The following is a 25969-nucleotide window of genomic DNA, read 5'->3' on the forward strand; positions in this document are numbered from 1 at the left end:
TTCTAAGCTCAAGAAATTATTGGCGACTCGTAACTTCTGGATAAGGGTAAAGGTCAACATCGGTATCCTAGTAACTGGTAGGCACAAGAACCACTCCTATACGGGGCTTATTAGAGAGTCGTAAGAATCTATCCATATATGTACTATGAATTGAAATTATGACAAGATCATGTCTCATTTATATATATATATATATGTATGATTTGAAATAATGAGAAGGAATAATAAAGAGTTGACTAGATTAAGCAAGGTTCTCGAGTGTACTTACGGTAAGAGATAAGCTCAGATGAGCTTATATGACAAGAACCCATTATTGAAATGAGCGTAGAGGAGCTAATTACGAAAAATGATGAGCTCTGATGAGCTAGTTTATACGAATCGTATGATGAGCTCAAACGTGCTAATGGAACCTAGTTTGCCACCTTTGAAAAAATATATAACTTCAATACATATGACTTAAGAATGATTAAGAGTTTACAGATAAACTACTTACCGATTATCTTTATATTTTATTTTTTCATCATACTACTTACTATTGTCTCGGGTGATGTATACACAAGCCTCCAGCCTCGTTTTAAAAAAAAAAACATTTTATTCTTGATAGGTATAGACGCGATTTTGGCAAACAATTATATACCCTCAAATGAGTTTGGAACAAGCATACAACCACAAACAACACGCTCTAGAAAAACATGACTATGACATCTGACATGCGACCATAGATAACACGTCTTGGACAAGCATAACCATGACACGTCTCAAATCATTTCTCTAAGCTTGATTGAATCCTTTCTAGAATAAGAATACGTTGAGATCAAATAATTTGTAACATTGCATGTACGTTTTCATAATGATAGTATCTTTTCGAGTTCAAAGACTAAATAAACTGTAACCGTCCAAATTCACTGTTAGCAGATACTGTCTTCTTTAGGCTTTCCCAACATTTTCCTCTCGAACCAATGTGGGATCTCACAATCTATCCCTTTCAGGGCCTAACAATGGGTGAGCCAATAAGCATATTTGAACAAGTGGCTCTAAAAACTTCAAGAAAAGAAGAAGAAGAAACAAAAAAAAAGATGATGAGACTGATATGACAGTAAATGTGTGGAGGTTGAAAGGGATATAAAGGGAGGGATAGGGGTTGGGACTGTATGTTTGTGAGAGCCCTGAGAATGACCACTGAGTCTATGATTAACTCTTGTTGGCCCCATCCTCTTAGTGGCACTGAAAAACATGGCACTTTTTCCATTTCTATTTATTTGCAAACCAACCCCTCATAATATTCAGATTTTGCAGATTTTGCAGATTTTCAGATTTCAGAATAGTCCTTTCTTACTTTTCCTTTTCCTTTTCTCTCTCTCTATTTCTTTTTAATTCTGCTCTGTACCCTTCTTTAATGCTCTCAACAGACCATCATTTCATCTCCCTAATGGAAACTTTCTTCTAACTTCTTCAAAATTCCAAAATTTGTACTTTACTCCATATCACTCCGAGAATTCGATTAGATTAGAATTGAGAACAATCCGTCTGTGGGTTGACTTTTTTTTGTTTGGTCAACTCTACCATCCCAACCTAACTCTATTTGACATTTATAACTGATATTAGTGGTGCATTGTGACTGGTAAATGTTTGATATTTGATAGTATGTGGAAGTTTTTTTTCAACCTAACCCATGAACACCGTGCGGATTGATTTACCATCGAGAGGTAAAAAAACGAATAGTAATTTGTTTGATTAAAAAGGGGAGAAGGGTAAGCAAACATTCAAGTTTTGTGCAATGGATGAAAGTGTTGCCTACAAACTTGGCAAGTGATTTGAAGGATGGTGGAGTTGATTTTGTTGATGGCATGTTCTTTCAAAGCAAGAGCTCTTTGTAGCTCAGCTTGAGCTTGTTGTCTCATTCTCTTGGCATTGGCTAACTCCTTCTCAGCCAATTCAATCTGTTTCTTTGCTTCATTTCTTGCTTCTTCAGCCACTGCCTTCTCTTCCCTTGCCACTCTCATTCTCTCTATAGCTTCTTCTTTCAGCTTCAATAAATTCAACCCATTTCCAATTTGTTCATCAAAATTCATTTGGTAATGATCTTTTTGTTCATTTTTGTCACCATAATTGCAAGACCCAATTGAAAGCTGCAAATGGGTTGAGTAAATTTCATGTTTTTTTGGAGAAACTGAAACTTTAATGGAATTTGAAGAGGTTGAAAGTTGAAGGTCCAAATTTTGATGATGGGTGATGAGTTTTTGGGGAGTTTTTGGTGTGTGGGTTTGGTTTAAGAAGCTGAAATTTGTATCTGAAGAAGGAGTTGGAGTTGGGCTTGAAGCTGTTCTTGATAAACAAGGTGGTGGTGGTGGTGGTGGTTGTAAAGATGCCTCCTTTTCTGGTTGTTGATGATGACCCAATTTGCAACTATCTTGATGCTCTATGAAACTCTCCACCCTAAATCAAAACAAAACCCATTATTCAAAATAAAAGTATATAGAAATGAGAGCCCTCCAAAGACAAAAAGTTGATATCTTTTCGTTAGAGGTATTCATGGGTTGAGTTGAGTCGGACCTAGAAAGAAAGAAAGTTGATATCTTTTCGATAGAGGTGTTCGTAGGTTGAACTGGGTCAGTTGATATCTTTTCACTAGAGTGTTCATGGGTTAAGTTGAGTTAGAGTCGTAGGTTCTCTAGACCCAGAAAAAAAGTTGATATGTTTTCGCTAGAAGGCGTTCGTGGGTTGAGTTGGGTCGAAGCCGTAGGTTTTTTAGACCTAGAAAGAAAGAAAGTTGATATGTTTTCCTTAAATGTGTCCATGAGTTGAGTTGGGTTAAGTTGAGAATTTTAGGAAAACTCATTAACCAGCCTAACCCAAATAAATTCATACCCGTAATCAAGTCGGAATGGGTTGGCTTGGGTTCTTGTCATGTCACCCCTAGTTTTAGCAATAAAATAGTGTTTAAAACTAAACCCATGTTATATATTCCCTTTAAAAAATGAAAGATTTAATGTAACACTGAAAACCCATTAAAAGTTTGATCTTTTCTTGTGCGTTGAATTTAAGGGGAGAGGGAGAGGGAGAGGGAGAGAGAGAGAGATGGGTCAGAAAAGAATAAAAGAGGGTAAAATACCTTGAGAAAACTCGACCACAGTCACATGAATGGCCTCTAGTCCCACACGTTTTGAGATGAGCTTTGTAATCAGATTGAACAGCATACCCTTTAGAGCATTTTTCACATACCCATTGCTTATGGTTACTATGTTTTCTTCTAAAGTGTTTCTTAATTCCCACCAAATCCCCCAAAGCATGAGTAGGGTTATGATGTAAGCAGCTCGGTTCCGGACAAACAAACACCCGTTTACGCGTCGTCGTCGTCGTCGTCGTCTCAGTCCTCTTCAACAGCTTCCACGGCACCTTATGTCGACGCCGATGCATTTGTAGATTCTGATCTCTCTGAAAACCCTGATGACATATTTCACATACGTAACTATCTGATTCCAATAGGGTTTTCGGAGAGAGAGAAACCACCTCGGCATCTGGGTCTATAAAACATAGCTCAATTAGTCAAAAACATAGCTCAATTGGTCAAAAACACTGAAAATTCAATCGAATCGAGATACGAAGAGGATTTACCAGGAGTGCCCGCGGGTCGTCTTTTTCTTTTGGAATTGGTTCCATTGGTATGAAAGCAATTAGACAAAGGGTCAAGAGAGGAGAGATCAGCCACCATGGGGGGAAAAAGGTGAGGTTTTCATGAAAGGGTTTGAAGATTAAAAGAGGTGGGGGAAGAGAGAGAAAGAAGAGAGAGAGAGAGAGAGAAGGAGAGGGAGAATGGGACAATGCTTGAGGGATTCATCAGCTTTTGTGCTTATAAATTAATGGGCTTTAAAAATTACAGCTTTATGGATCAGCTTTTTCCATCCCTCAGCTTTATCCCAACCTTTCTTCCTCTCTTTACTTCTTCCAACCATCTTCACCACATGTAGTTATTGAGTTTCTTCAAATCAACTTTTTAAAAGGAGAGAAGAACAAAGGGTTTTAACTCATAAGGAACCAAAAAAAAACAAAGTATTTGCTATATATATATATATATATATATATGTTATATAGAATAGTGTATGTGTGTATGTATCTTTACATTGTTTTTTAGTTCAATATTATATTTGCGTCGTAGAGCTTGGGCCGAACACCGAGAAAGTTTAAGAGTGATGGAGAAACCTAGAATATGTCGGTCGAGGATGGGGATAAGCTTGCTAGCTTGTGACGGGTCGAACAGTGAGAAAGATTAAGAGTGATGGAGAAACCTAGAATTTGTCGGTCGGGGATGGGGATAAATTTGCTAGCTTGTGAAGAAATAGGCTTATTCCACTAGATAAAAAAAAAAATTCAATCGGAAGATCAAGATTTGAACTTCTAATATTGACATGGCTAAGTTAAGGGCATGGCTCTGATAATATGTTAAGAATCTCGGATCTCCACAATGATATGATATTTTCTACTTTGAGCCTTTGACATGGCTAAGTTAAGAACATGACTCTGATACCATGTTAGGAATCTCAGTTAAGGGCAGGGCTCTGATACCATGTTACGAATTTCTGGATCTCCGCAATGGTATGATATCGTCCACTTTGAGCCTAAGTTTTCATGGTTTTGCTTTGGGCTTCCCCAAAAGGCATCATACCAATGGAGTTGCATTTCCTTACTCATGTCTGTGATCATCCCCTAAATTAGTCAATGTGGGACTCTCTCCCAACAATCCTCCCCTCGAACAAAGTACACTATTATAGAGCCTCCCCTGAGGTCTATGGAGCCCTCAAACATTAAAACCGTGAGTCAAAGATGATGTATAATGAGTCAACGCGAACAATATTTGCTAACGATAGAGTTGACAATGATACGTAACAAGTCAAAGCTGACAATATTAGAAGTTGTTACGGTATATATAATATATACCGGTTCAAATGGTATTGATTTTTTATACCTACCTTAAATTTCTATTTTCTTGTCAATCCCTAAAATTTTAAAGCTCTTGATGTTGACCCCTCAACTTGTACAAAATTTCATTTTTGATCCTCTTCTCGTTTCTTTAAGATATTGTAAACATGGTGTCGTACATTTATTATGCCATATTACTACTTTCACAATAAAGATATAAATGCATGGAAGTTAGAGAAGGGCTAAAATTGAAATTTCACACCATTAAAAAACAAAATAAACATTTTTTTTTATATAATTTTTATTTAAATATTATGTCTCAAAGTTAAGACATATATGGAAACATTTTTTTTAAAAAAAAAAAAAAAAAAAAACTTGAATTTGAAATATGTGGGAAAAAAAAGAGGGGAAAAGACGAAAATAGCCTCAAGTTTGGAGTTAAAAGTAGGGTTTGTTTTATCCACAGGTTAAGTAGGAGCAGCTTTTGTAAAGGGTGAATCAGGTGGTGGCGGGATGAAAAGTCACCTTCCAGGGGCATGGTGGTCAATATCATCATAATTATTTATGTGTGTAAGATTCATAGTCTTTCTTTTTCCACATGCATACAAAAGAAACAAGTTAAAATAAATAAATTCAGGCTCCAAGTCTGGCCAGTAAATCATAATTTTTTATTTTTTATTTTTAACTCAAAATCAGAGGCTAAGGATTACTTCCACTCAACAACTTTAATTTAATATATTTACTCATAAATAGTTGAAATTATTTTTTATTTTATTGAAATTAAAATAAAAAGTGCAGCGGAAGATTATAAATCTGGTAGACTTCCCTAAAAAGCCTCATATCCAAGGAGATGTATTCCTTTACTTATTTGTATTTTTCACTTATAAACTCGTGATCTTCCACTAAATTAACCAATGTGGGACTCACAATCCTCCCCTCGAACAAAGTACACTATAAGCCTCCCATTAATCGAGACTCGACTCCTTTCTCTAGAGCCCTCGAACAAAGTACACCATTTTTCGACACTTTAGTCACTTTTTTACTACACTTTCGAGGCTCACAATCTTTGTTCGATATTTGAAGATTCTATTGTCATGACTAAGTTTAGGGGATGGCTCTGATACCATGTTAGGAATTACGACTCTCCGCAATGGTATGATATTAATATTGTCCACTTTGAGCATGTTTTGGGCTTCCCTAAAATGCCTCATACTAATAGAGATGTATTCATTTACTTATAAACTCATGATCATTCCCTAAATGAACCAATGTGAGACTCACTCCCAACAATCATCAACACTCCATTGGTATTGGTACGAGGCCTTTTGGGGAAACCCGAAGCAAAGCCATGAGAGCTTATGTTCAAAATGGACAATATCATAGTATTGTGAAGAGTCGTAATTACTAACAAAAAGAATGTTAAAAGATCCCAAACGAACCATAAAATATTTTTTTTTAAATGTGGGAAAACTTTTATTTATTTTTTATTCCGAAGAAGTGAGATTGTTTATTAAAAATAATTGAAATTATTTCTTCATTTAAAATTACATATTTGTTATAATAACCAAAGCCGCCCCTTGGTAATCATTACGAGTACTATTTTTGGGAAGAAAAATGGGCCAAAATTTAATACTGGCCGGTCAGTCACTCCTACGACGGGCAGCTAGGGGAGAACAGAGAATGTAACTAATAATGAGGTACGGGCAAGGCACAAAAGCAAACCCGGGCAGTAATTTAAATATTAGTTTCACAATTGGAATTGGCCGTCAGATGGTGGTGAAAAATAATCGTACGGTGTAAAATGGCCGATCGTTGATCGAACCTTGAGACGGTCTAGATTGTGCCATGTGGTACATCCTCAGCCATGATAATGAACATTGATTGAATCTGGTCCGTTACCTGAGGTTGAATCTGAGCCATATGATTTTGGAGAAGAGAGCTCGGCCTTTTGATCGAATCAAGTGCACCGAAGAATTGTGTGAGAAAAACACTTGATCAAAACCGAGATAATGTCAGCTTTTTATTGAATTATTGATTTTAGTAGTGATGATTTGAGCTCACCAAATTTAAAATAGGCATGCCGCATCTAATTAAAATAAATGCCAAATCTTGATTTCTTCTTCGGGATACGTTTATTATTGAATGCTCATAACTACGGTACTTTAATTTTTTAATTAAATTATTTATTTACAATTAATAATTAGGTTTTTCAGTCAAAGATTAAAAACCTATAATTATAGGTTCAATTTTTTATGTCTTTTTGAATTAAAATAGTAACTAAAAAAAATCTAAAAACATTTAATTTACCATTAAATTATCATATAATTTGCAGGATATATTTAATTGTCTAGGCATATATTTAAAATATAGAAAATAAAATAATTATAAATTAAAATAAATATATACGTGAGGGTTGGATTGGATTGATCGAGTTTTCTCGATTCACTGAATTGAGAATCTCTATTTAAATGGGAAACGGAGGAAAGAGCTAGGAGTTTTTTCCGTTGGTTAAACGGGAATGAGGACGAAAAATATAATTCTTATCCTCGTCTCACCCCAATTATTTATTTTTATTATAAGTAAATTGTTGATCAATATTAATATTAAGATTTCATTTTATATTCGTTAAACTAAATAAAAAAAACGTTAATCCTTTTGTTTCGTGACGTTTGTATCATAATTGATCGACCTAAATTAATCGGCTTTATAAAAAAAATATTAATCAAAACAAATATTCAAATGACTCAAGGCCTTGGGCCAAGGTTTGGTTGGTGTCTATTATTGAGATCATAGTCACATGGGCCAAATCTTCTAATATTCTATATCATATAAAATAATAATTGATAAATAAAAGTTGGTAGGGTTTTATATTACATTTTTATTCCTTAAAAATTATATATATTTTTATATATATACACGTATTATACAGTGATAATATGCATGTGATATCCCACATAAATTGGAGAGGAGAACGAAACATTTCTTATAAGAGTGAAAATCTCTCTTTAAAATTGTGAAATCGACGATGATACATAACAGGTCTAAATAGACAATATTAACGACTAATTATAAATCATAATTAAGGAGTATTACAATCTCATTTATAAAACCTTTAAAAAAAATTTAAAAAATGGAAAATTGCTCTTAAAGTTGGAATCGTGACACGTGGAAAGAAACAAACCATGTGAGAGTGCAGAGACATTTCTTTTGCATTAAAAAAAAAAGTCGAAAGCTATTTTTTTAATAAATAAATAATAATAATAACGAATGAAGAACATAAAAAAGCTCACTACTTTATTTTAAAAAATTATTATAAATAACACCTATATAGTTCCCAAATTTATAAAGCAAAACTTTATGTTTTCAAATTAATTTAGAACTAATTTATTTTATTTTCCAGCTCATTTTATCTTTTCGTCCCATCGAATTTGTGGTAATTAGTGATTTAATATAGTATAAAGGTACAAGACATTAATTCGAACATCCTGTAAAACAATTTTTCTCCCTAATTAATATTGAATTTTACATCGATGATCTAAATTGTTCGGGTCATTTATTCAATTTTTTATTAACATCTAACAATAAAATTAGGTGAAACCCGTGAATCAACTAAACTCTTAAAGCTTTTATTTGAACGTAACTCATTACTTAATAGAAACTCCATCAGATGCATAACCAATAACCAAAGGTTATAAAATACAAAATATTTGCATGACTTAAAATGAGCTTGCTATATACATAGATGGAAGTAAAGGCTTGTTTGATCAAAGCTTTGTTGGTGATGGGCAACAAGACAGTTCCTCCATTGATGTAGCTCAATAAGCCTAGCAAGATAGATCTTTTATGTTGATTATATCGTGATTCGCTAGCATCAAAAAGCTCAAATTCTCTCTTGGTCACCGGAGGATGACGGTAGTCTATACGTGCGAGTAATCCGAATCTGTGGCGAAAACAATTATCAAGTGCCCATAAAGAATAATTAACCAAATCATATCGTTCTTCTATTTCAACTCAGAAGCATCTTTATGTAGATGCAAGGGAAAGCAATAAACGTGATTAGCATATAACTAAAGTAAAAGTCAACCTGTGTAACAGCCTAGATTCACCGTTAGTCGATATTGTCCTTTTTGGGCTTTTTTTCTGGGTTTCCTTTCAAGGTTTTAAAACGTGTCTCTAGGGAGAGGTTTCCACACCCTTATAAAAAAAATGTTTCATTTCCTTTTCCAACTGACGTGGGATCTCACAATTCACTCCCTTCGTGATCCAACGTCCTCGCTGGCACTCGTTCCTCTCTCCAGTCGACGTGGGATCTCACAATCCACCCCCCTTTCATATTCCAGCGTCCTCGCTGGCACACCATCCAGTGTGATGTGGGATCTCACACAACCTAAGCATAGCTTAATTGGTTAAGACCTATACCCTCGAACAAGATATCAAAAAGCTTAATGAAAGTTTAACCACCAATTCATAAGAGAACATTCATCATCGTGTTCTTAATTCTTCTATTCTCTCCATTCATCCATCAATACTTAGCATAATTAGTTTTACCTTTAATATTGTCCATGCCTCCCTCTCACTTCACTTTATTGTTCTTCCTTTATCCTCTTATTTGTAATGCTTTTTAAGTTCTATAATACACTAGAAACTTGCAATAGCTGGAGCTCCAAGGTCGAGTGGGTAGTGTTAGATGAACACGACTCTCCACAATGGTATGATATTGTCCACTTTGAGCATAAGCTCTCATGGCTTTGCTTTGGGCTTCCCCAAAAGGCCTCACACCAATGGAGAGAGTATTCTTTGATTATAAACTCATGATCATTCCCTAAATTAGTCGATGTGGGACTTTCATCGTCCACCATAAACCCATGATCATTCCCTAAATTAGTTAATGTGGGACTTTCATCATCCACCAACTGGTAGTAGGGTTATTCTACTTTTTTCGTAGCCATGTCGAAGCTTCTAATAACCGGAGCATTTTGGTTAGTTGATATACTAGGAACGAGACTAAGGGTGTGTTTGGATTAACCTCCTCAAAGATTTTAGATGGCCAAATGTAACAGCCCAAGCCAACCGCTAGTAGATATTATCTGCTTTGACCCGTTATGCATCACCGTTAGTCTCACGATTTTAAAACGCACTTGTTAGGGAAAAGTTTTCACACCCTTATAAGAAATGTTTCGTTCCCCTCTCCAACCGATATGAGGTCTCACAATCCACCACCCTCAGGGCCTAGCATCCTCGCTAGCACACCGCCTGGTGTCTGACTCTAATACCATTTGTAACATCCCAAGCCCAACGCTAACACATATTGTCCTCTTTGGGCTTTCCCTTTCGGGCCTTCCCTTTCGAGCTTTCCCTAAAAGTTTTAAAATGCATTTGCAAGGGAGAGATTTCAACACCTTTATAAAAAAATGTTTCGTTCTTCTCTCCAACAAATATGGGATCTCACATTTTATATATAAAAATGTTTAAATTAAATAGTATATCAAATTCACCCGAACTCTCAATCGAAGAAAAGCATCAAACGTTCGGGTTCATTCATTTTATTGTGGATGGTTTGGTTAGTAGGCTCTACTATAGAAACTGCCAATTTAGACCATTGAACCTAATCACAGCCTTAATATCTAATCATGCTCGAACTGAGATTATGAATGATGAATCCAACCACAGGTAGGCAAGAGAAGGTTACCTGTGCAAAAGCATAAATTGCTCGTAAAATTCTAGCATAATCAGTTCCCATCATCTGAATGACCATATCCGCCAGAAATGTTCCCCAAAACCTGAATCAGAAACAAAAAACCTGATCACACGTGTATACCGAGCACATATGTTATCGAGTCAAGACCGGGCCACGTTTGAGCACGAAAAAAAGAAATTAGGTCATCATCTACGAACGTAAATACAAAAAACACTTGCACCCAAGTGTAAATGAAGATATTATTTTTCTTTTTGATACTGTGAGTGTTTAGGTCAAGCTTGCTCGGGTCTCAATTATTCTCATAAGACAACTACTTAACCGTATCAGATAGTAAATCCCAAGTAAGTGGCTACTGTATCAACCCAAGCCCACTGCGAGTAGATATCGTCCGCTTTGACCTGTTACGTATCCCATCAGTCTCACAGCTTTAAAACGCGTTTGCTAGGAAGAGGTTTCCACACCTTTATAAAAAATGTTTTGTTCCCCTCTCCAAGCAATATGGGATCTCACAAGTCACCCTCCTTGGGAGCCCAGCGTCCTCGTTGGCACATAGCTTGGTGTCTGACTCTGATATCATTTTTAACGGCTCAAGCACACCGCTAGCAGATATTGTCTGCTTTGGCTCGTTACGTATCGCCGTCAGCCTCATGGATTTAAAACGCGTCTGCTAGGGAGAGATTTACACACCCTTATAAAGAATGCGTCGTTCTCCTCTCCAACTGATGTGGGATTCACACCCACCGTGGCTTGAACCCGTCCTCTTATAGGGAGAGATTGAGAAAGTTTGAAGGCATAAAATAAATTCATAAAGTGAATGGCAGAAGAGGTAATTACATTGGGCCGAGCAAGGTCATAATGCTTCTAAAACCAAGATATCTTGAAGCAGCACCTGCAAGACCCTGTCCCAAATTGGAAGAAATAGATATCTCAATCTTACTGCATGCCGATGGGCTAAAACTAAAATAGCTTCCATTCAAAGAGCTGTTGTAATGACCATTATGCGGGTCAGAAGGTGTAACAACCCGCTTTTCGAGGGACTCGAGCCACGGACCGTTACTCAATGATAGAAGGCTTGAAAACGTTGTAATTATACACCATTATAAATCTATCATTGATGCATTGGAATTGAGAACAAAAATATACGATTACCTTTTGGGCAATGAGCAAGGCGACTCTCGACTCGAGATTGGCTGCAGCTAACTGTCCACCCTAAGAAGTCAGGAAGGTAAAGAATAAAGGTGTAAGGGATATGATTATGGTTTGTAAAACGAAAGAATTGGTCGATGTTTAAACGATTATGGCTTCAAAAGTTTGCATGATTTGCAGGCAAAGATAATCTTTTCAGAAAAACCTCGATGTTCTAAAAAATATACGTTCCTTATTCCAATCGAAAAAAATACTATCTGGCCAGAAAACAACGATCATATAGAAAAGTCGAGCCGGAAAGCAGAACTTCCAGGTAGATATCAATTGGACAGCAAGAGCATGACAAGCAAGGGACATTCTTGGTTGCTTTAGGTAGTTCTTGTAACAGCTCAAGCCCACGGTTAGGTGGTTCTTGTCCACTTTGGTCCATTAAGTATCGTCATCAGCCTCACGGTTTTAAAACGCGTTTACTAGGGAGAGGTTCATTCCCTTCTCTAACCGATGTGGAACCTCACAATCCACCCCCCTTGGGGCCCTGCATCATCGCAGGCACACCGCCCGGTGTCTGGTTCTGATACCATTTGTAACAGCCCAAACTCACTGCTAGCAGATATGGTCCACTTTGGCCCGTTACATATCGCTGTCAACCTCACGGTTTTAAAACACGTCTACTAGGGAGAGGTTCATTTCCTTCTCCAACCAATGTGGGATCTCACAGTTCTATCTATAAACAATGGTATTTATTCCTAGGTCCAAATGTATCGAGAATACTTTAGATGTTTTCTTTAGTATCCGTGAATGTTCGGGCCAATTTACGCAGACCTCGACTACTCTCACTAGACAATTGTACGACCCTACTACATTTTAGATGTTACTGAGTACCTTTTTAATGATTTCCTTCTTAATTTGATAGTTGGCCGCTTCTCGAAACATCTTCCCAGATAAAGACCTAGCAAACTGCAACAAAACTAATGCTTCTTGAGAAGAAAAAAAAAATTCAGAATAAAACAGGATAACCATATTCTTACCACTTGAAACATTTTAACCACGGTTATCAAACTACCGCCCTGTCAAGAGAAAGACAAAGATGTCAGTAAATGCAATGGCGTTCGACGTGAAGCGAAACGTGCCATGTGCAAAACGAGCTAATAAAACCGATACCTTTAATATCAAGGATGGCAGGTCAGACGCTCCATCAGTGGCTGCTAAAGTTTGCACCTTCCACTGATTGAGACCAAGTTGTAGACTACCTTCAAGGTTAGACTGCCTCACTGATTCTTCACTACATGGGAAAGGGCAAATTTTTCCATCTTACCAACATACACACACAAAAACATGCACTTGATTTATATATAGATATAGAACTTCATTATATTGAATAGATTATAAATCCAGAGCGATCAAAGAAACGTAATATTAACCGGGTTTTAGTTGTTCAGGTTCATTTATAGTTACAAATCCTTGAATCAAGAGTCGATATGATCATCTAATCCAGTTCATCATTGTAGAGCACAATCGCCACTTTGTTCACTTTCTACATGCGAGATCCCACATCGATTGGAGATGGGAAGAAAGCATTATTTATAAGGGTGTGAAAACTTCTCCCTAACAGACGCGTTTTAAAAACCTTGAGAGGAAGCCCGAAATGGAAAGTCTAAAAAAGAAAATATTTGTTAGAGGTGGGTTTTAGCCGTTACAAATGCTATCAAAGTCAGGCACTGGTCAGTGTGTCAATGAGGACGCTGAGCCCTGAAGGGAGGTGGACACAAGGCGGAATACCTGTAAGAACCCTAGGTCCCGAAGGAAAGTGGATTGTGAGATCCCACATTGATTGGAGAGGGGAACGACATCGATTGGAGAGGAGAACGAGTGTCAGCGAGGAAGTTGAACCCTGTAGGAGGGTGAATTGTGAGATCGTACGTCGGTTGAGGAGGAGAACTAAGCATTCTTTATAAGGACGTGGAAACTTCTCCCTAGTAGACACATTTTAAAAACCTTGAAGGGAAGCACGAAAGGGAAAACCAAAGAGGACAATATCTACCAGCGGTGAGTTTGGGGGAAAACCTAAAAATGACAATATCTGGTAGCGGTGGGCTTAAACTGTTGCACTACATTTAGTAGCAAGCTTCCTAGAAATACTGTTTGATCGACGCATTTTTCATTTATTACGACTCCTAAAACTTAAATTAAATGTTCGGTTACTAATAAATATATGTTTGGATCAACGTAACCAGCGATCACCGATCGAGCTATACCAACACATCTAGATTTTACAAACTCAAATGATCAAATCTAAGTACCTCGAGTATTCCTGTAACAAATGAAGAAATATTTCTGCTTCAAGGTCTTCGGAAGACAACTTAGTTGAGCAAGGAACGTTTAACTTTTTTCTCACTGTAAGCAAGACATCTCTATAAGATGGTCTCCAACCCCTTCCAAGAACAACATATCAAATAAATTCATATAATTGAAATGCAACTCGCATAAGAACAATCAGCATAAAGTTCTTAATTTCAGCCTAACAGCAATATGAACTATGCATAAGTTCTAGTTTGGCATTACGAAACCTTAATGTCGACCGGGCATCGGCTGCAAGGTATAAGAATCGAGACTCGAGCGTTGAAATAAAATCGTCTCTCTCTTCAAGGTCTTCCTCAATCATAGCATAGTCAGTTTCGCCATGGTTCGTAATCGATTTCATCAAAGGGCTGAAGTAACTGCACGTCGTTAACATAAAGATCAGCCTCCTGAAACTAAACTCGAAATATAAAACCTAAGATACACGAATTCCAGCTAAAAATACTTCTAAACAGTTGTAACAGTCCTAGCCCACCGCTAGCGGATATTGTCCGCTTTAGCCCGTTACGTATTATTGTCAGTCTCATAGTTTTAAAGCGCGTCTGCCAGGGAGAGGTTTCCACACCCTTATAAGGAATGCTTCGTTCTCCTCCCCAACCGTTGTGAGATCTCACAATCCACCACCCTTAAGGGCCAGTGTCCTCGCTGGCACACCGCCTAGTGTCTAGCTCTCATGCCATTTGTAACAGCTCAAGCCTCGTTACGTATTGCCATCAACCTCACGATTTTAAAACGCGTCTACCAGGGAGAGGTTTCCACACCCTTATAAGAAATGCTTCGTTCTCCTCTCTAATCGATGTGGGATCTCACAATTCACCCCTTGGAGGCCAGTGTCCACGCTGGCACGCCGCCCGGTGTCTAGCTCTAATACCATTTGTAACAGCTCAAGCCCACTGCTAACAGATATTTCCGCTTTGACCCGTTACATATCGCCACCAGCCTCACAATTTTAAAACGCATCTAATAGGGAGAGGTTTCCACACTCTTATAAGGAATGCTTCGTTCTCTTCTCCAACCGATGTGAGATCTCACAACAATGTAACAAATGAAGGCAAACAACCTGCGACCGAAGAGGATTTGTTCAAGCTCATATAATTCGGAATTCGTGGCGAGTTCAAGCACAGAACGCAATTCTGGGTCAAAAGCACCTGAAACTCACATAGTCATATGGAAAATTCAATTCAGAAATAGAAATAAAAGAGAGAAAAAAAAAAAAAGAAAGGCACCTTTGCCATTTCTTGAACTGGAAGCATTACAAGCCACAAACTGTACGCCATTTCTACGCCCAGAAGAGCTGAAAAACAGCTGAATAATACCCGCATTCTTCAGCACCAAGACATAAAACAAACTAGAATCTAGCTATTAAGACAAATTGAAGCACCTAGCCAGCGATTCAGCTAGTAAAACCGAACTTAATTGCAGTATACAGCTGATTTGAAACACAGAGCGTCGTCAAAATTAAACCAAATTTGGAAATGAAATTTTAGCAGAAGACGAATCAGAGTAAGCTTACGGAGCATGGAAGCTTCTTGGAAGCGGGTGGAGAAAGGAAGGCGAATTGAAGCGCAGCCAAAGCAGTCGTCATGGAGGAACACTTCGCAGCCGTCGCGGTTTATGATAGATCAGCGGCCACTCTTGAAGCCTCGATGCTCGTCACGCACAACCATAGAACCTAAATTAAAAAGAAAAAGAAAATTACACGAAGAATTAAATTAATTTTAATTTTTTTATGATGATACAAACTCAATTTTAAAAATAAAATTAATACATGAAAAATTAGGTCCTACGTGGCAATAAATTAGGTCCTTATTGGTAATTTTGGTTATGACTATTGTTGCTAGTAGATATTATCTGTTTTGGTTAGTTATTTATTTAAAACGTGTCTACTAAGAACATATTCTTAAGCTCTTATATGTCTGTTCCCCTCTCCGACTGGGATCTCACCAAATATCCTCCCAAAAATAAAGTAGAGTATTGACATGCTAAGAGTAGTATTTTAACGTTGTAATCTTGACACTTTGAAACGATCGGGAGAAAAAAAATCTCTATAATGCTAGATGTTAACGACACTGTGAATCGAAACATGCAAATGTGTGCAATCCTTTCCTTGCACGAGTGTGACATTATTCCTTCGTTTCATAGCATTGGGACATTTTATCAATAAGGTACCGTCCTTCCTATACCAATAAGGTACATTTTTCTTTTTAAGTGGCTTAATTATAAGAACTTCATAGTTAAACGTGTTTTACTTAGACCAGTTCTGTGTTCGATGACCTTCTAAGAATAACTCGTGTTGGGCTGTGGAGATAGTCTTCCCTCTTAATAAACGTTAATTCTCTGTATAACTTTTTTACATCATATTTTTGTTGAACTTAAAAAAATTAAATTTAAAATCTCGTTTGTTAACCACGTGGTTTTTGAAACTTAAGCGAATAGATACTGCTTTCAACTACATCCAGAATTTTCCAGCCAAGCTGTCCACTGAATTACAGACAAAACTGGCTATCGCTATCTTATCCCTGTTTCCAAACACCTCGTAACCTAAAAACATGCTTTCATATGCAATATATCATCATATATTATATAATTAATATTATTACATGACACCAAAGCTTTTCCATTTTCTTTTAAATGTTTGCCTTTTGGCGGCTTGCAATATTAGGGTTTCGGGTTGTAACGTTTTGTAATCAAGATTCAGATCAAGGTCGGAAATTTAGATTTGGCACCCGATAATCCTAATATTCCTTTTCGACATGATCACATTAACTATCTTTCAACATGGTTTATCCCCATATTCTTTGAGATCTCATATCAGTTGGAAATGAGAACAAAACATTCCTTATAAGGACGTGAAAATCTCTAACGCATTTTAAAATCGTGAGGTTGATGACAATACATAACAGGTCAACACGAACAATATGTGCTCGTGCTGAACTTGGGTTGTTACAAATGATATTAGAGCCAGATACTAAACGGCGTGCCAACAAGAACGTTGCCTTCCATATAAGGTAAAAATTTGACCTTAAAAATATATAATAAATACCTTATTTCGGTCAATTTAGAGATTTATTATTTAATATTTTTTAAATATTAGAAAATTTTCAATTACAACACTAAAATATCAAAAATCAAAATTTTAATTTAATAATAAATAATAAAATCCCTCACTATTATTTTGGTATATTTTCGGGGGTGAATTATTGCTGGACGACCCGAAACGGTTCACGGGTCTGCTGACAACTTTCAAAATGGACATTAAAGCCCACTTCAACAGTAAAAAAAGAATTACATATTGTCGGAAATTACCCTTCCAGTAATTATTCTTTTATTTTTACATTTTTCTATGACAGGTTTAATTGGGCAATGATAAACTCACACCGCTGTGACGTATTGTTAATATTTATGAAGAATCAACCTCACATTATATATAAATATATGTTAAGAATAACTCAAATTCATGAACCTAGACATCAAATCACATCACAATGTTCTTTTCCAAATATGATATTTGGAAGCCAAAACATTAAGATTCTTCCCTCCTTTTATCTTTTTCCTCCTTTCTCCAATAATAGCAATCCCACACCAAATATCTTTTAATTAATTTATTTATATTATATATTAATTTCAAGCCCATGCTCACAAAAAAAAATGTCTTTATCACGACAATTTTAAATCATTGGAAATGTTTTGTTCGCCTCTCCAACTAATATGAGATCTTAAAATCTACCATTGGTTGACACACCGCTCGATGTCTAACTTTGGAATCTCACAATTCACCTCTCTTGAGGCCCTAAAGCCCTCGCTGACATATCGCTCGGTGTCTGCCTTTATACCATTTCTAACAACTCAAGCCCATCACTGCCAGATATTGTCCGCTTTTGACTTGATATTGCCATCAATCTCATAGTCTTTAAAACGTGTATGTTAGGAAAGTCTCTACATTCTTATAAGAAATGCTTCGTTCCCCTCTCGAACCAATGTAGGATCTATTCACTTCATTTTATTTACATGTTAGTTACTACCATTGCATGTTTCACATATTGCATATTTCTTAGGGGACCATTAATGCAACTCTAATAACATTTCGAACATTATGTGGTTAGTGGCCGAAGAGGATGAGCGGTAGGTAGTAGCAAATATTTTCAGTGATTTGTAGTTAGTAGCTAATGAGGGCCCGAGACGGGTTGCGACAAAGGAGGGCGAGCAGCAAAGAAATACGACGAGAGGAAGGAATAAGGGTTAAAATTGAATCAGATGATCGAATAAGTTCATAACTCTTTACAACATTAAAATAAGTCGTAAATAAAGCATGACGGTAGCTCTTGCACGAGATGCATATACATATACATACATACACACACACATATATATATATATATGTATGTATGTATGTATGTATAGAATTTTAATTAGGGTTAAAAGTTTGGCATCCCAAACGGGAGAATATCCCATTATAAACTCCCAATACACACAGAGAAATAGAGAGAGAAAAAGGGAAAAAAAATGGACGGAGAGAATTCCCATTATCATTACAGAGAATGCCTACGGAACCATGCAGCGAATCTCGGCAGTTACGCCACCGACGGCTGCGGCGAATTCACTCTCGACGACACCTCTTCTCCGGGCAACCAGCTCTACTGCGCCGCCTGCAGCTGCCACCGCAACTTCCACCGCAAAGTCACATATATCGGCGGCGGCGGCGGCGGACGCTTTTCCTCGGCCGCCCCCACCGCCGACAACCTCATGGACTACGAGCGCCACGCCATCGTCGAGTACGCCGCCGCCGACACCGGCGGCAGCAAAAAACGGTTCCGAACAAAGTTCACGACGGATCAGAAGGAAAAAATGCTGGCATTTGCAGAGAGATTGGGTTGGAAGTTGCAGAGGAAAGATCTGGACGAGGAGATCGAGAGGTTCTGCCGGAGCGTGGGGATCACTCGCCAAGTTTTCAAGGTTTGGATGCACAATCACAAGAATTCCTTCTCTTCAAATTCTGCATCCACTGGAAATGTCTCTTCTGTAACAAACCAAGATTAATTAATTTAATAATAAAATTAATCTTTGTTAATGTGAGTTTAGAGTATAAGAAGCCTAATTAATTTCCCTTTCAGATCCCTCTCTTAATTTTGCTAAAAAGGGTCTAGACTATATAATATATCAATATATCACCCTTTTAATTTGTTTAATTCCATATTTCCCCCTTTTTTTCCTCCAATTTTTCATGAAAACTGACGCTGACCCATGCATAGAACAAAAGCCAGACTCTGGTCCCTGAATTATTCACCATTTTTCACTTTCGTCCTTCAATTATTGGTTCTTCTCATTTTTACCCCCTAGATATTTAAATTTTTACATTTTAGTTGGTGTTTTTGGGTTTATAAACTAAATTTCTAAAATCTCCATAATATTTTAAGAAATAATTAAATAAGATAATTTAATTTGGCAATACACTACAAAATATCTTAATATAATTTTAAAAATAATTAAAAAAAAAAAGTGGATGATTACGTACTCATAACCTCACTAATGAAGTGAGATAAGATACGACGTCGTTTGAGTTTTCTTTTAACTATATTTTTTTTTAAAAAATAAAACTTTTGCTTATCAATAATTTTAATCATCATTATATATTGGAACCGTACTTTCCACAAACATATTCATTATCAACGCACATTTTCTATATAAAAGATTAAAATTGCTTAAGCAAGCTTAAATTTGTCGATTACTCTTCTCGTAATATCGGTGTAAGATCTCACATCGATTGAAGAAAGGAACGGAACATTTCTTATAAAAGTGTGAAAACCTATTTTTAGTGGACGCGTTTTAAACCTTTGAGGGAAAGCTTGAAAGGGAAAGACGGTGAGCTTGAGACATTACATATAGTATCAGAGCCAGACATCGGGCGGTATGAGGACACTGACCCCAAGGAGGATATATTGTGAGATTCCGCGTCATTAGAGAGGGGAACGAAAAGGGTGTGGAAACCTCCCTAATTGACTCATTTCAAGACTTCGAGAGGAAGCCCGAAAGAAAAAATTCAAAGAGAACAATATCTGCTAACAGTGTCCAAAAATAATAATATCTACTAACGGTAGGCTTAGGGGATTACAATCCATCAAAGCATATATTATAAAATAAAATACATCTTATTATTTCTAAAGCTAATAATTCGATTTTCTACCGTACCATCGGTAAACTCCAAATATAAAAATTACTTAAAGAATTTACACGATAATAATACATAAATTCAAAATTTTAAACATGTTTTAACCCCTCATCGTAAATTTACGAGATTAAATGAGTGATATTATCAAGGTCATAACACAAGAGGAGCGTTGTAGTAGTTATAATAAAAATTTGAGAAAATATTTTCTTGTAATTGATCATTAAATTGTACCATCACATTCAACTTTTTTTTTTTTTTTTTAATTAAAAAAGAAAATTCAAAAGGGTTAAAATAGTACGTAAATAATGGGCAAGGCTTGTGCTGTCGACTTCATTGCACGTGGCAATGCGCGCTATGATGAAGCCCACCACCAATCACCACCGTTGATTCCATGCCATTCCCATACTTTATTCAACTATCCCCATCAAATCACGTGAATTTCTCTGCACTCCTCACTTCTAATCTTATCTATTTCTATTTTCGTCCCCCACTTTCTCTATATTTCCACATCAGCCACTCGTTTTTATCTTATCTTAAACCCTATTTCCCTATTTGCCCTTCTCCCCTATTTTCTCGGCAACAAATTATTTAATGAAATTGTCGCTAAAATAGTATTCCTTAATTATAAATCTATGATTATTTTCTAAATTAGTCGACGCAGGACTTTCATCCAACACGAACAAAGTACGCCTCTTTGTTCGATACTTTAGTCGCTTTTTGACTATGCCTTCGAGACTCACAATACTTTGTTCAGATATTTGAGGATTCTATTGACATGACTAAGTTTAAGACACGACTCTAATACCATGTTAGATGAACACAACTCTCCACAATGGTAGTGTTCGCTTTGAGTATAAGCTCTCATGACTTTATTTTGGGCTTCCCCAAAAGACCTTAAACCAATAAAGATAGTATTCATTGATTATATACTCATGATCATTTTCTAAATTAGTCATGTGGGACTTTCATCCAACAATTACAATCGTAAATTTGGATTTGTTTCTTAATAACTATCCGATTAAAAAAAAAAAAGGCATTTTTACAGTAGTGTAAAATCATTAGTCATTCTACCTTTATTTCATCTTCTCTGTGTTGTCGAGGAGCTATACACGCATAACATCATAGCTCTAGAGTGCCAGTCGTAGCCAATCATTGACCCTTTTCTTTCTATGGTTGTCTGCACTTTCTCCAGCCAACCCGAAATTCTTTAAGAGAAAGGGCATACATGGGCAAAAAATGCAATTTCCAAAACTTAATGGGCCATTTTTAACCAATAACTTTTATCTTCGGGCTTTAAGTTGTTCACAAGCGCCCAATACCCTAAAAGAAATGTGTATAGATAGTAAAAAAAAATTAATTATTCACTTTAAAGTGCATATGGTTGGTATAGACAGTAACTCTTATTTCCTTTACGTATTTTTTAGTCATTTATTCTTAAGACCGTTCTCATTTGGATGTAATATCAGTTCATTAATGTATGTTCTTTAATTATGAAGCTCATTTGGTTGAATAACCTAAAAGAAATGTGTATCTTACTCGTATAGATAATAACTTTCATTTTATTTTAAATATTTTCTGGTCATCATATTCTCGTGATCACTCTGGTTTAGACGCATATTCATTTTTTATTTTTATTTATTTGCTTGAATCGTAATATTAGAAAGTTTGATTATTATTATTTTTTTATTGAACTCCACTCGAGTCAATTTCCAAAATTAAAAATTTTAAAAATAATTTTAATTTATTGATCATAATTTCCTTTTCCAATACATAACATAATTATATAGTTCAATAAATAAAGTATTAATAACTTCTGAAATGTTAATAATGTTTTTTTTAATTATTTTAGAAGATAAAATTGAATATATTCCAATAATAATATATTATTTTACTTCAATTCAATTATAACTCAATTAATTAAAATATATATTATTCAACCAACAAAATTTTATTGATTCTCCCAATAGAGAAACTTTGTTTATACGCACAAGAGAATATTTTTATTTATTTATTTATTTTGCAAATAAAAGTGAATTATTACAATTAAACTAAAAAAAAAAAGAATTATCAGAAATATTTTTGGATTTTCCACTACTCGAGGTGAAGTTACATCACAGCCGTTGGATCAGCCTATTTAAATAACATCGTATTCGGCGCGCCCTAATATATGATGCATTAGCGCCGTCCCAGACTGAGGCTATCCTCTTCCGCTTCGGGAACTCGACTCTAATAATCTTGAAGGTAACTCTTCCTTCCAGTTTAGCTTCACTTCTCATCGCCTTCTTGATCCTATGTGCTTCTTACTATTTTCGGATTGTTCTTCGACGATGAATTTCCTCTTCTGAGTGTTCTATTGTTGCGCATTTTCATTTTATAGCTTTGGAGCCTGATTTTGTTTTTTCTATTAAGGTGTTTGTCGATTTCATAGTTTGATATGTCTTTGAAACTGATCGTCGTTGGTTTTCTTATGTTAAACTTGCTTGTAATGTCTGATTTCTTACGACTTCACAGATCGTAATGTTGAATATATACTAGCGTTGATTGCATCCTTCGATTGTACGTTCGGAAATGAACAATGAAAAACCTAGGTTAGATGAATTAGTCGAACTGTAATTACAGTACGAGCAGAAGCTTACTTTTAATGAATGTTTTTCCGTGAAATGTTGACGGCCTCTCTAGGACAATCTCACTCATGTACTCTCTACGATGAATATGAGGAAATGAATGAATAATTTGTAACTGAAAATATTTTCGGATAAGCTTATGCCTCGATAATGTTTTGCAGTTTTGCCTTTCTTGCGGATATCGTTATTGTTAATTGATTCTTCTAATAAGTTTTTTGTTTGATTTATAGTTATAAAAGATATGGCCGAGCACATGTATGCGTTAATCTGTTTTACCTCTCTTTTCTCCGTTGACGAATCTCTGTTTTTTTTTTTTAATTGCTCTTATACAAATCTACCTTCCTTATTCACTTATCAAGTTTTCGATTATCATAAACATTGTGTTTGTTCCTATATTGCGCAGATGGATCATACCAAGCTCCAGAAGATGGCTGGTGCAGTTCGCACTGGAGGAAAAGGTAGCGTGAGAAGGTTAGTTTCATCTGCATCTTTTGAAAGTTAACGAGTGTGTGAGAAGAGTTAGTTATCTGTTGGTTGATTTACTTAATAAGGAGTTGGAAATGAATTCAACTGGAATATGTATCTCTTAAAAGTTTTATCTGGATGTGCTTGATTATATTTTATTTGTTGGTGAGTAATTTCATTGAACCATGGTTTACGGAAAATAATATCATCCAACTGTAGACTTGGCATGATCCTAAGGATGAAGGTAACATGATATGTATACACCGTTCCCCCATCTACTTCTAATTTTCTCCGTTTTCTCATCCATCATTCTAATAGTTTTAATGGATTTCTTTATTGTAATTTGTGAAGTTTGCTTTTGATAGTAGTTCATTTTGAAAATTTGATTTACAGCTATTGGTTTACCATTGACAACATATATGATTCTTCTTGATCGAACTACTTGGTTGACTAATGGATGAATCACAAACGTAAATTTCATGTTTGTTTGTGCATTGCATTGTTCATTTAAGCAGGTTGTTGTCCCTCGATATTTTCCCATGCTTTCTTAACAGGGAAATGTCGTTTTGCTGTGGGAATATCATTTTCATACGCTTTTTTCAATGATATATATATTTTTTAATTTTTCTCATTTTTTTTAATAAAATTTTTCTTTATGTCTGTTGTCAATTGAAGGAAGAAGAAAGCTGTTCACAAGACAACTACCACAGATGATAAACGGCTTCAAAGTACCTTGAAGAGAATAGGAGTTAATGCCATTCCTGCAATTGAGGAAGTCAACATCTTCAAGGATGATGTAGTTATTCAATTTACCAACCCGAAAGGTAAGGCCACTCAACTACCCTTTGGCTCTTTACCGTCATATCTTGATACGTAAGATATCTAATGTTTAGTTGTTTCTTGTTCTCTATTTCAGTTCAAGCTTCTATTGCAGCAAACACCTGGGTTGTTAGTGGTACTCCTCAAACGAAAAGTAAGTCTCTCCCAACACTTCTTGAATAGAATGAAACATATAACTGATCTTGTGTCCTCGAGTCTAGGGGGATTCTTTGAGCAGTTCTCTAAAATGAAACACTTACTGTTTTTTGGAAAATCGGTCATATAATTTTTAAAACAAAAGAATAGCCTAAATGAAACATCGTATAGTTGTATCTGCTGTATTTTACTTAGCTATTCACGTCCAATTGTATAGTTCTGGTTTTTATCTTAAAAGCCTCGTTACTCTGTATTTCAAACCATTTCTAACTCAATGATGAATACTGCTTATCAAAAGTGTTCATAAGGAGTCGTTTTGGGAATGCTATATAAAAACTATTCAATTTTTTTACGAAATTTTTTTATTCTTTAAATAAGGGGAACTTAATTGTACACTACAGCTTCAAACGTTTAAGTGTTCTTAGGGATTAGGATTATATTGTTGAAAATTTTATCCAACCAGCATGTTCTCGTTGGCTTGGAATTCGTAATGTGTCATAATAAGGGGGTTTGCTTTAATTCTAATGGACTGTTCCACTAGGTCCAGCATAGGAATACATCTGAGGCTAGGCTGATAAAGTATATTATTACGTTATGGTCTTGGTCCAAAGCTATCGTTTTAAATGGGGGGCAAGTAGTTCTACTTGAAACTGAATAATCTTTATAAATTATAAAATAGTTAACTGTCGTTAAATTATGTCGTTCTTGACATTTATTTAAATTGCAACATTGACAATTGTAACATCTAATCTGACCCTATCTTATATGTATGCTGTGTAAATGAGCACCTTGCTTATTTGTTACACCTTATACGGCTAGAAAACATGGGTTTTTGATGTTTATACCTTTTTTTTATTTTTAATTTTTAATTTCTAGTGATGGAAGAGACAGCATGTTTTTGTCGATGCATGTCATGGTTGGAACTTTTTATCTTATATGCCCTCCTTAATAATTTGATTTCTTTTCACAGAATTGCAGGATATTCTCCCTGGAATTATCAACCAGTTGGGTTAGTATGCTAGTGTTTTCGTGTTTCCCGCTGTGTTGTAGATTTAGTAAAAGAGATCGAACACTGACTCAATTCACATGTAAATATTATAGGACCTGATAACTTAGACAATCTGAGGAAGTTAGCTGAGCAGTTCCAGAAGCAAGCACCTGGGGCAGGTGCTGGTGCAGCCAATGCACAGGATGACGATGACGACGACGATGTTCCCGACCTCGTTGAAGGACAGACTTTCGAAGCTGCTGCAGAAGAGAAGCAAGCTTCCTAGAGAGGATCAATCTCTTGGGATGATTTTGTTTAGTTTTTACATATTTTTAATGTTTGGAAGAGTCCTTTTTTCTCCTTGTATTTGTTTTTGCTAAATCTTGTTTCCCATGGCATTTTACTCTCTCCACCCTCTTGTAACCCTGGATGGATGGATTGGATTGGATTTTCTATTACCCCCACCCACCCTTCAACAGCCTTGCTTCCTTGGGAACGCTCTTTTTATATATAGGCGCTGAATTAATGCCCTCTTCCATCCGCCCAATCCAACGAAAAATCTGGGGGTCGAACATGAGCCAGCTTTGTACGCAGATATGTTAAGGTATTCATGTCAATTAGTTCTTTCACCT

The 25969-nt window shown here is 36.1% G+C and overlaps 4 protein-coding genes across 9 annotated transcripts; 2 read left to right on the forward strand and 2 right to left on the reverse strand.

Annotated features, from left to right (window-relative positions):
• Window positions 1–1707: 1707 nt before the first annotated feature.
• On the reverse strand, window positions 1708–3887 carry LOC111456897 (protein SHOOT GRAVITROPISM 5-like). Its single transcript, XM_023098956.1, has 3 exons — window positions 3616–3887; window positions 3113–3524; window positions 1708–2436 (listed from the first exon to the last, which is right to left on the reverse strand). The coding sequence occupies exons 1-3, from the start codon at window positions 3710–3712 to the stop codon at window positions 1764–1766; spliced, it is 1182 nt and encodes a 393-aa protein (XP_022954724.1). The 5' UTR covers window positions 3713–3887; the 3' UTR covers window positions 1708–1763.
• A 4681-nt stretch (window positions 3888–8568) lies between these two features.
• LOC111456898 lies at window positions 8569–15797 on the reverse strand. 6 transcript variants are annotated; one of them, XR_002712839.1, is made up of 13 exons: window positions 15633–15795; window positions 15346–15442; window positions 15180–15267; window positions 14329–14478; window positions 14062–14193; window positions 12923–13043; window positions 12790–12828; window positions 12644–12718; window positions 11765–11824; window positions 11450–11514; window positions 10607–10697; window positions 8712–8857; window positions 8569–8681 (listed from the first exon to the last, which is right to left on the reverse strand). XR_002712839.1 is itself a non-coding variant. In XM_023098958.1 (12 exons), exons 1-12 carry the CDS (start codon window positions 15702–15704, stop codon window positions 8798–8800), a joined length of 1032 nt encoding a protein of 343 aa, XP_022954726.1. In that variant the 5' UTR covers window positions 15705–15795; the 3' UTR covers window positions 8569–8797. The 6 variants fall into 6 exon arrangements, 4 of the variants coding, with proteins under 4 accessions (XP_022954726.1, XP_022954725.1, XP_022954727.1 ...); XR_002712840.1 differs by lacking the exon at window positions 11450–11514 and having other exon boundaries at window positions 15633–15797; XM_023098958.1 differs by having other exon boundaries at window positions 8569–8857; window positions 15346–15424.
• Window positions 15798–18545: 2748 nt separating this feature from the next.
• Window positions 18546–19192, forward strand: LOC111456901 (zinc-finger homeodomain protein 10-like). Its single transcript, XM_023098963.1, has one exon. It carries the CDS (start codon window positions 18623–18625, stop codon window positions 19154–19156), a length of 534 nt encoding a protein of 177 aa, XP_022954731.1. The 5' UTR covers window positions 18546–18622; the 3' UTR covers window positions 19157–19192.
• Window positions 19193–22419: 3227 nt separating this feature from the next.
• LOC111456902 (nascent polypeptide-associated complex subunit beta-like) lies at window positions 22420–25932 on the forward strand. The gene is made up of 6 exons (XM_023098965.1): window positions 22420–22526; window positions 23313–23380; window positions 24050–24198; window positions 24291–24347; window positions 25320–25358; window positions 25451–25932. Exons 2-6 carry the CDS (start codon window positions 23313–23315, stop codon window positions 25621–25623), a joined length of 486 nt encoding a protein of 161 aa, XP_022954733.1. The 5' UTR covers window positions 22420–22526; the 3' UTR covers window positions 25624–25932.
• The last annotated feature ends 37 nt before the right edge of the window (window positions 25933–25969 follow it).

This window comes from Cucurbita moschata, unplaced genomic scaffold (assembly GCF_002738365.1).
Source record: "Cucurbita moschata cultivar Rifu unplaced genomic scaffold, Cmos_1.0 Cmo_Scf00019, whole genome shotgun sequence".
NCBI lineage: Eukaryota > Viridiplantae > Streptophyta > Magnoliopsida > Cucurbitales > Cucurbitaceae > Cucurbita > Cucurbita moschata.

Excerpts from the sequence above, each read along its gene's own strand:
- LOC111456902 (XM_023098965.1), top strand. The coding sequence starts at position 23,313 with ATGGATCATACCAAGCTCCAGAAGATGGCTGGTGCAGTTCGCACTGGA. Across the intron at positions 23,381-24,049 it reads GGAAAAGGTAGCGTGAGAAG|GAAGAAGAAAGCTGTTCACA; the intron begins GTTAGTTTCATC and ends TGTCAATTGAAG. Across the intron at positions 24,348-25,319 it reads TGGTACTCCTCAAACGAAAA|AATTGCAGGATATTCTCCCT; the intron begins GTAAGTCTCTCC and ends TTCTTTTCACAG.
- LOC111456898 (XM_023098957.1), bottom strand. The coding sequence starts at position 15,704 with ATGACGACTGCTTTGGCTGCGCTTCAATTCGCCTTCCTTTCTCCACCC. Across the intron at positions 14,479-15,179 it reads CAAATCCTCTTCGGTCGCAG|TTACTTCAGCCCTTTGATGA; the intron begins GTTGTTTGCCTT and ends AACGACGTGCAG. Across the intron at positions 13,044-14,061 it reads TTGTTACAGGAATACTCGAG|TGAAGAATCAGTGAGGCAGT; the intron begins GTACTTAGATTT and ends TTTCCCATGTAG.
- LOC111456901 (XM_023098963.1), top strand. The coding sequence starts at position 18,623 with ATGGACGGAGAGAATTCCCATTATCATTACAGAGAATGCCTACGGAAC.
- LOC111456897 (XM_023098956.1), bottom strand. The coding sequence starts at position 3,712 with ATGGTGGCTGATCTCTCCTCTCTTGACCCTTTGTCTAATTGCTTTCAT. Across the intron at positions 3,525-3,615 it reads ACGACCCGCGGGCACTCCTG|ACCCAGATGCCGAGGTGGTT; the intron begins GTAAATCCTCTT and ends TATGTTTTATAG. Across the intron at positions 2,437-3,112 it reads TGTGGTCGAGTTTTCTCAAG|GGTGGAGAGTTTCATAGAGC; the intron begins GTATTTTACCCT and ends GTTTTGATTTAG.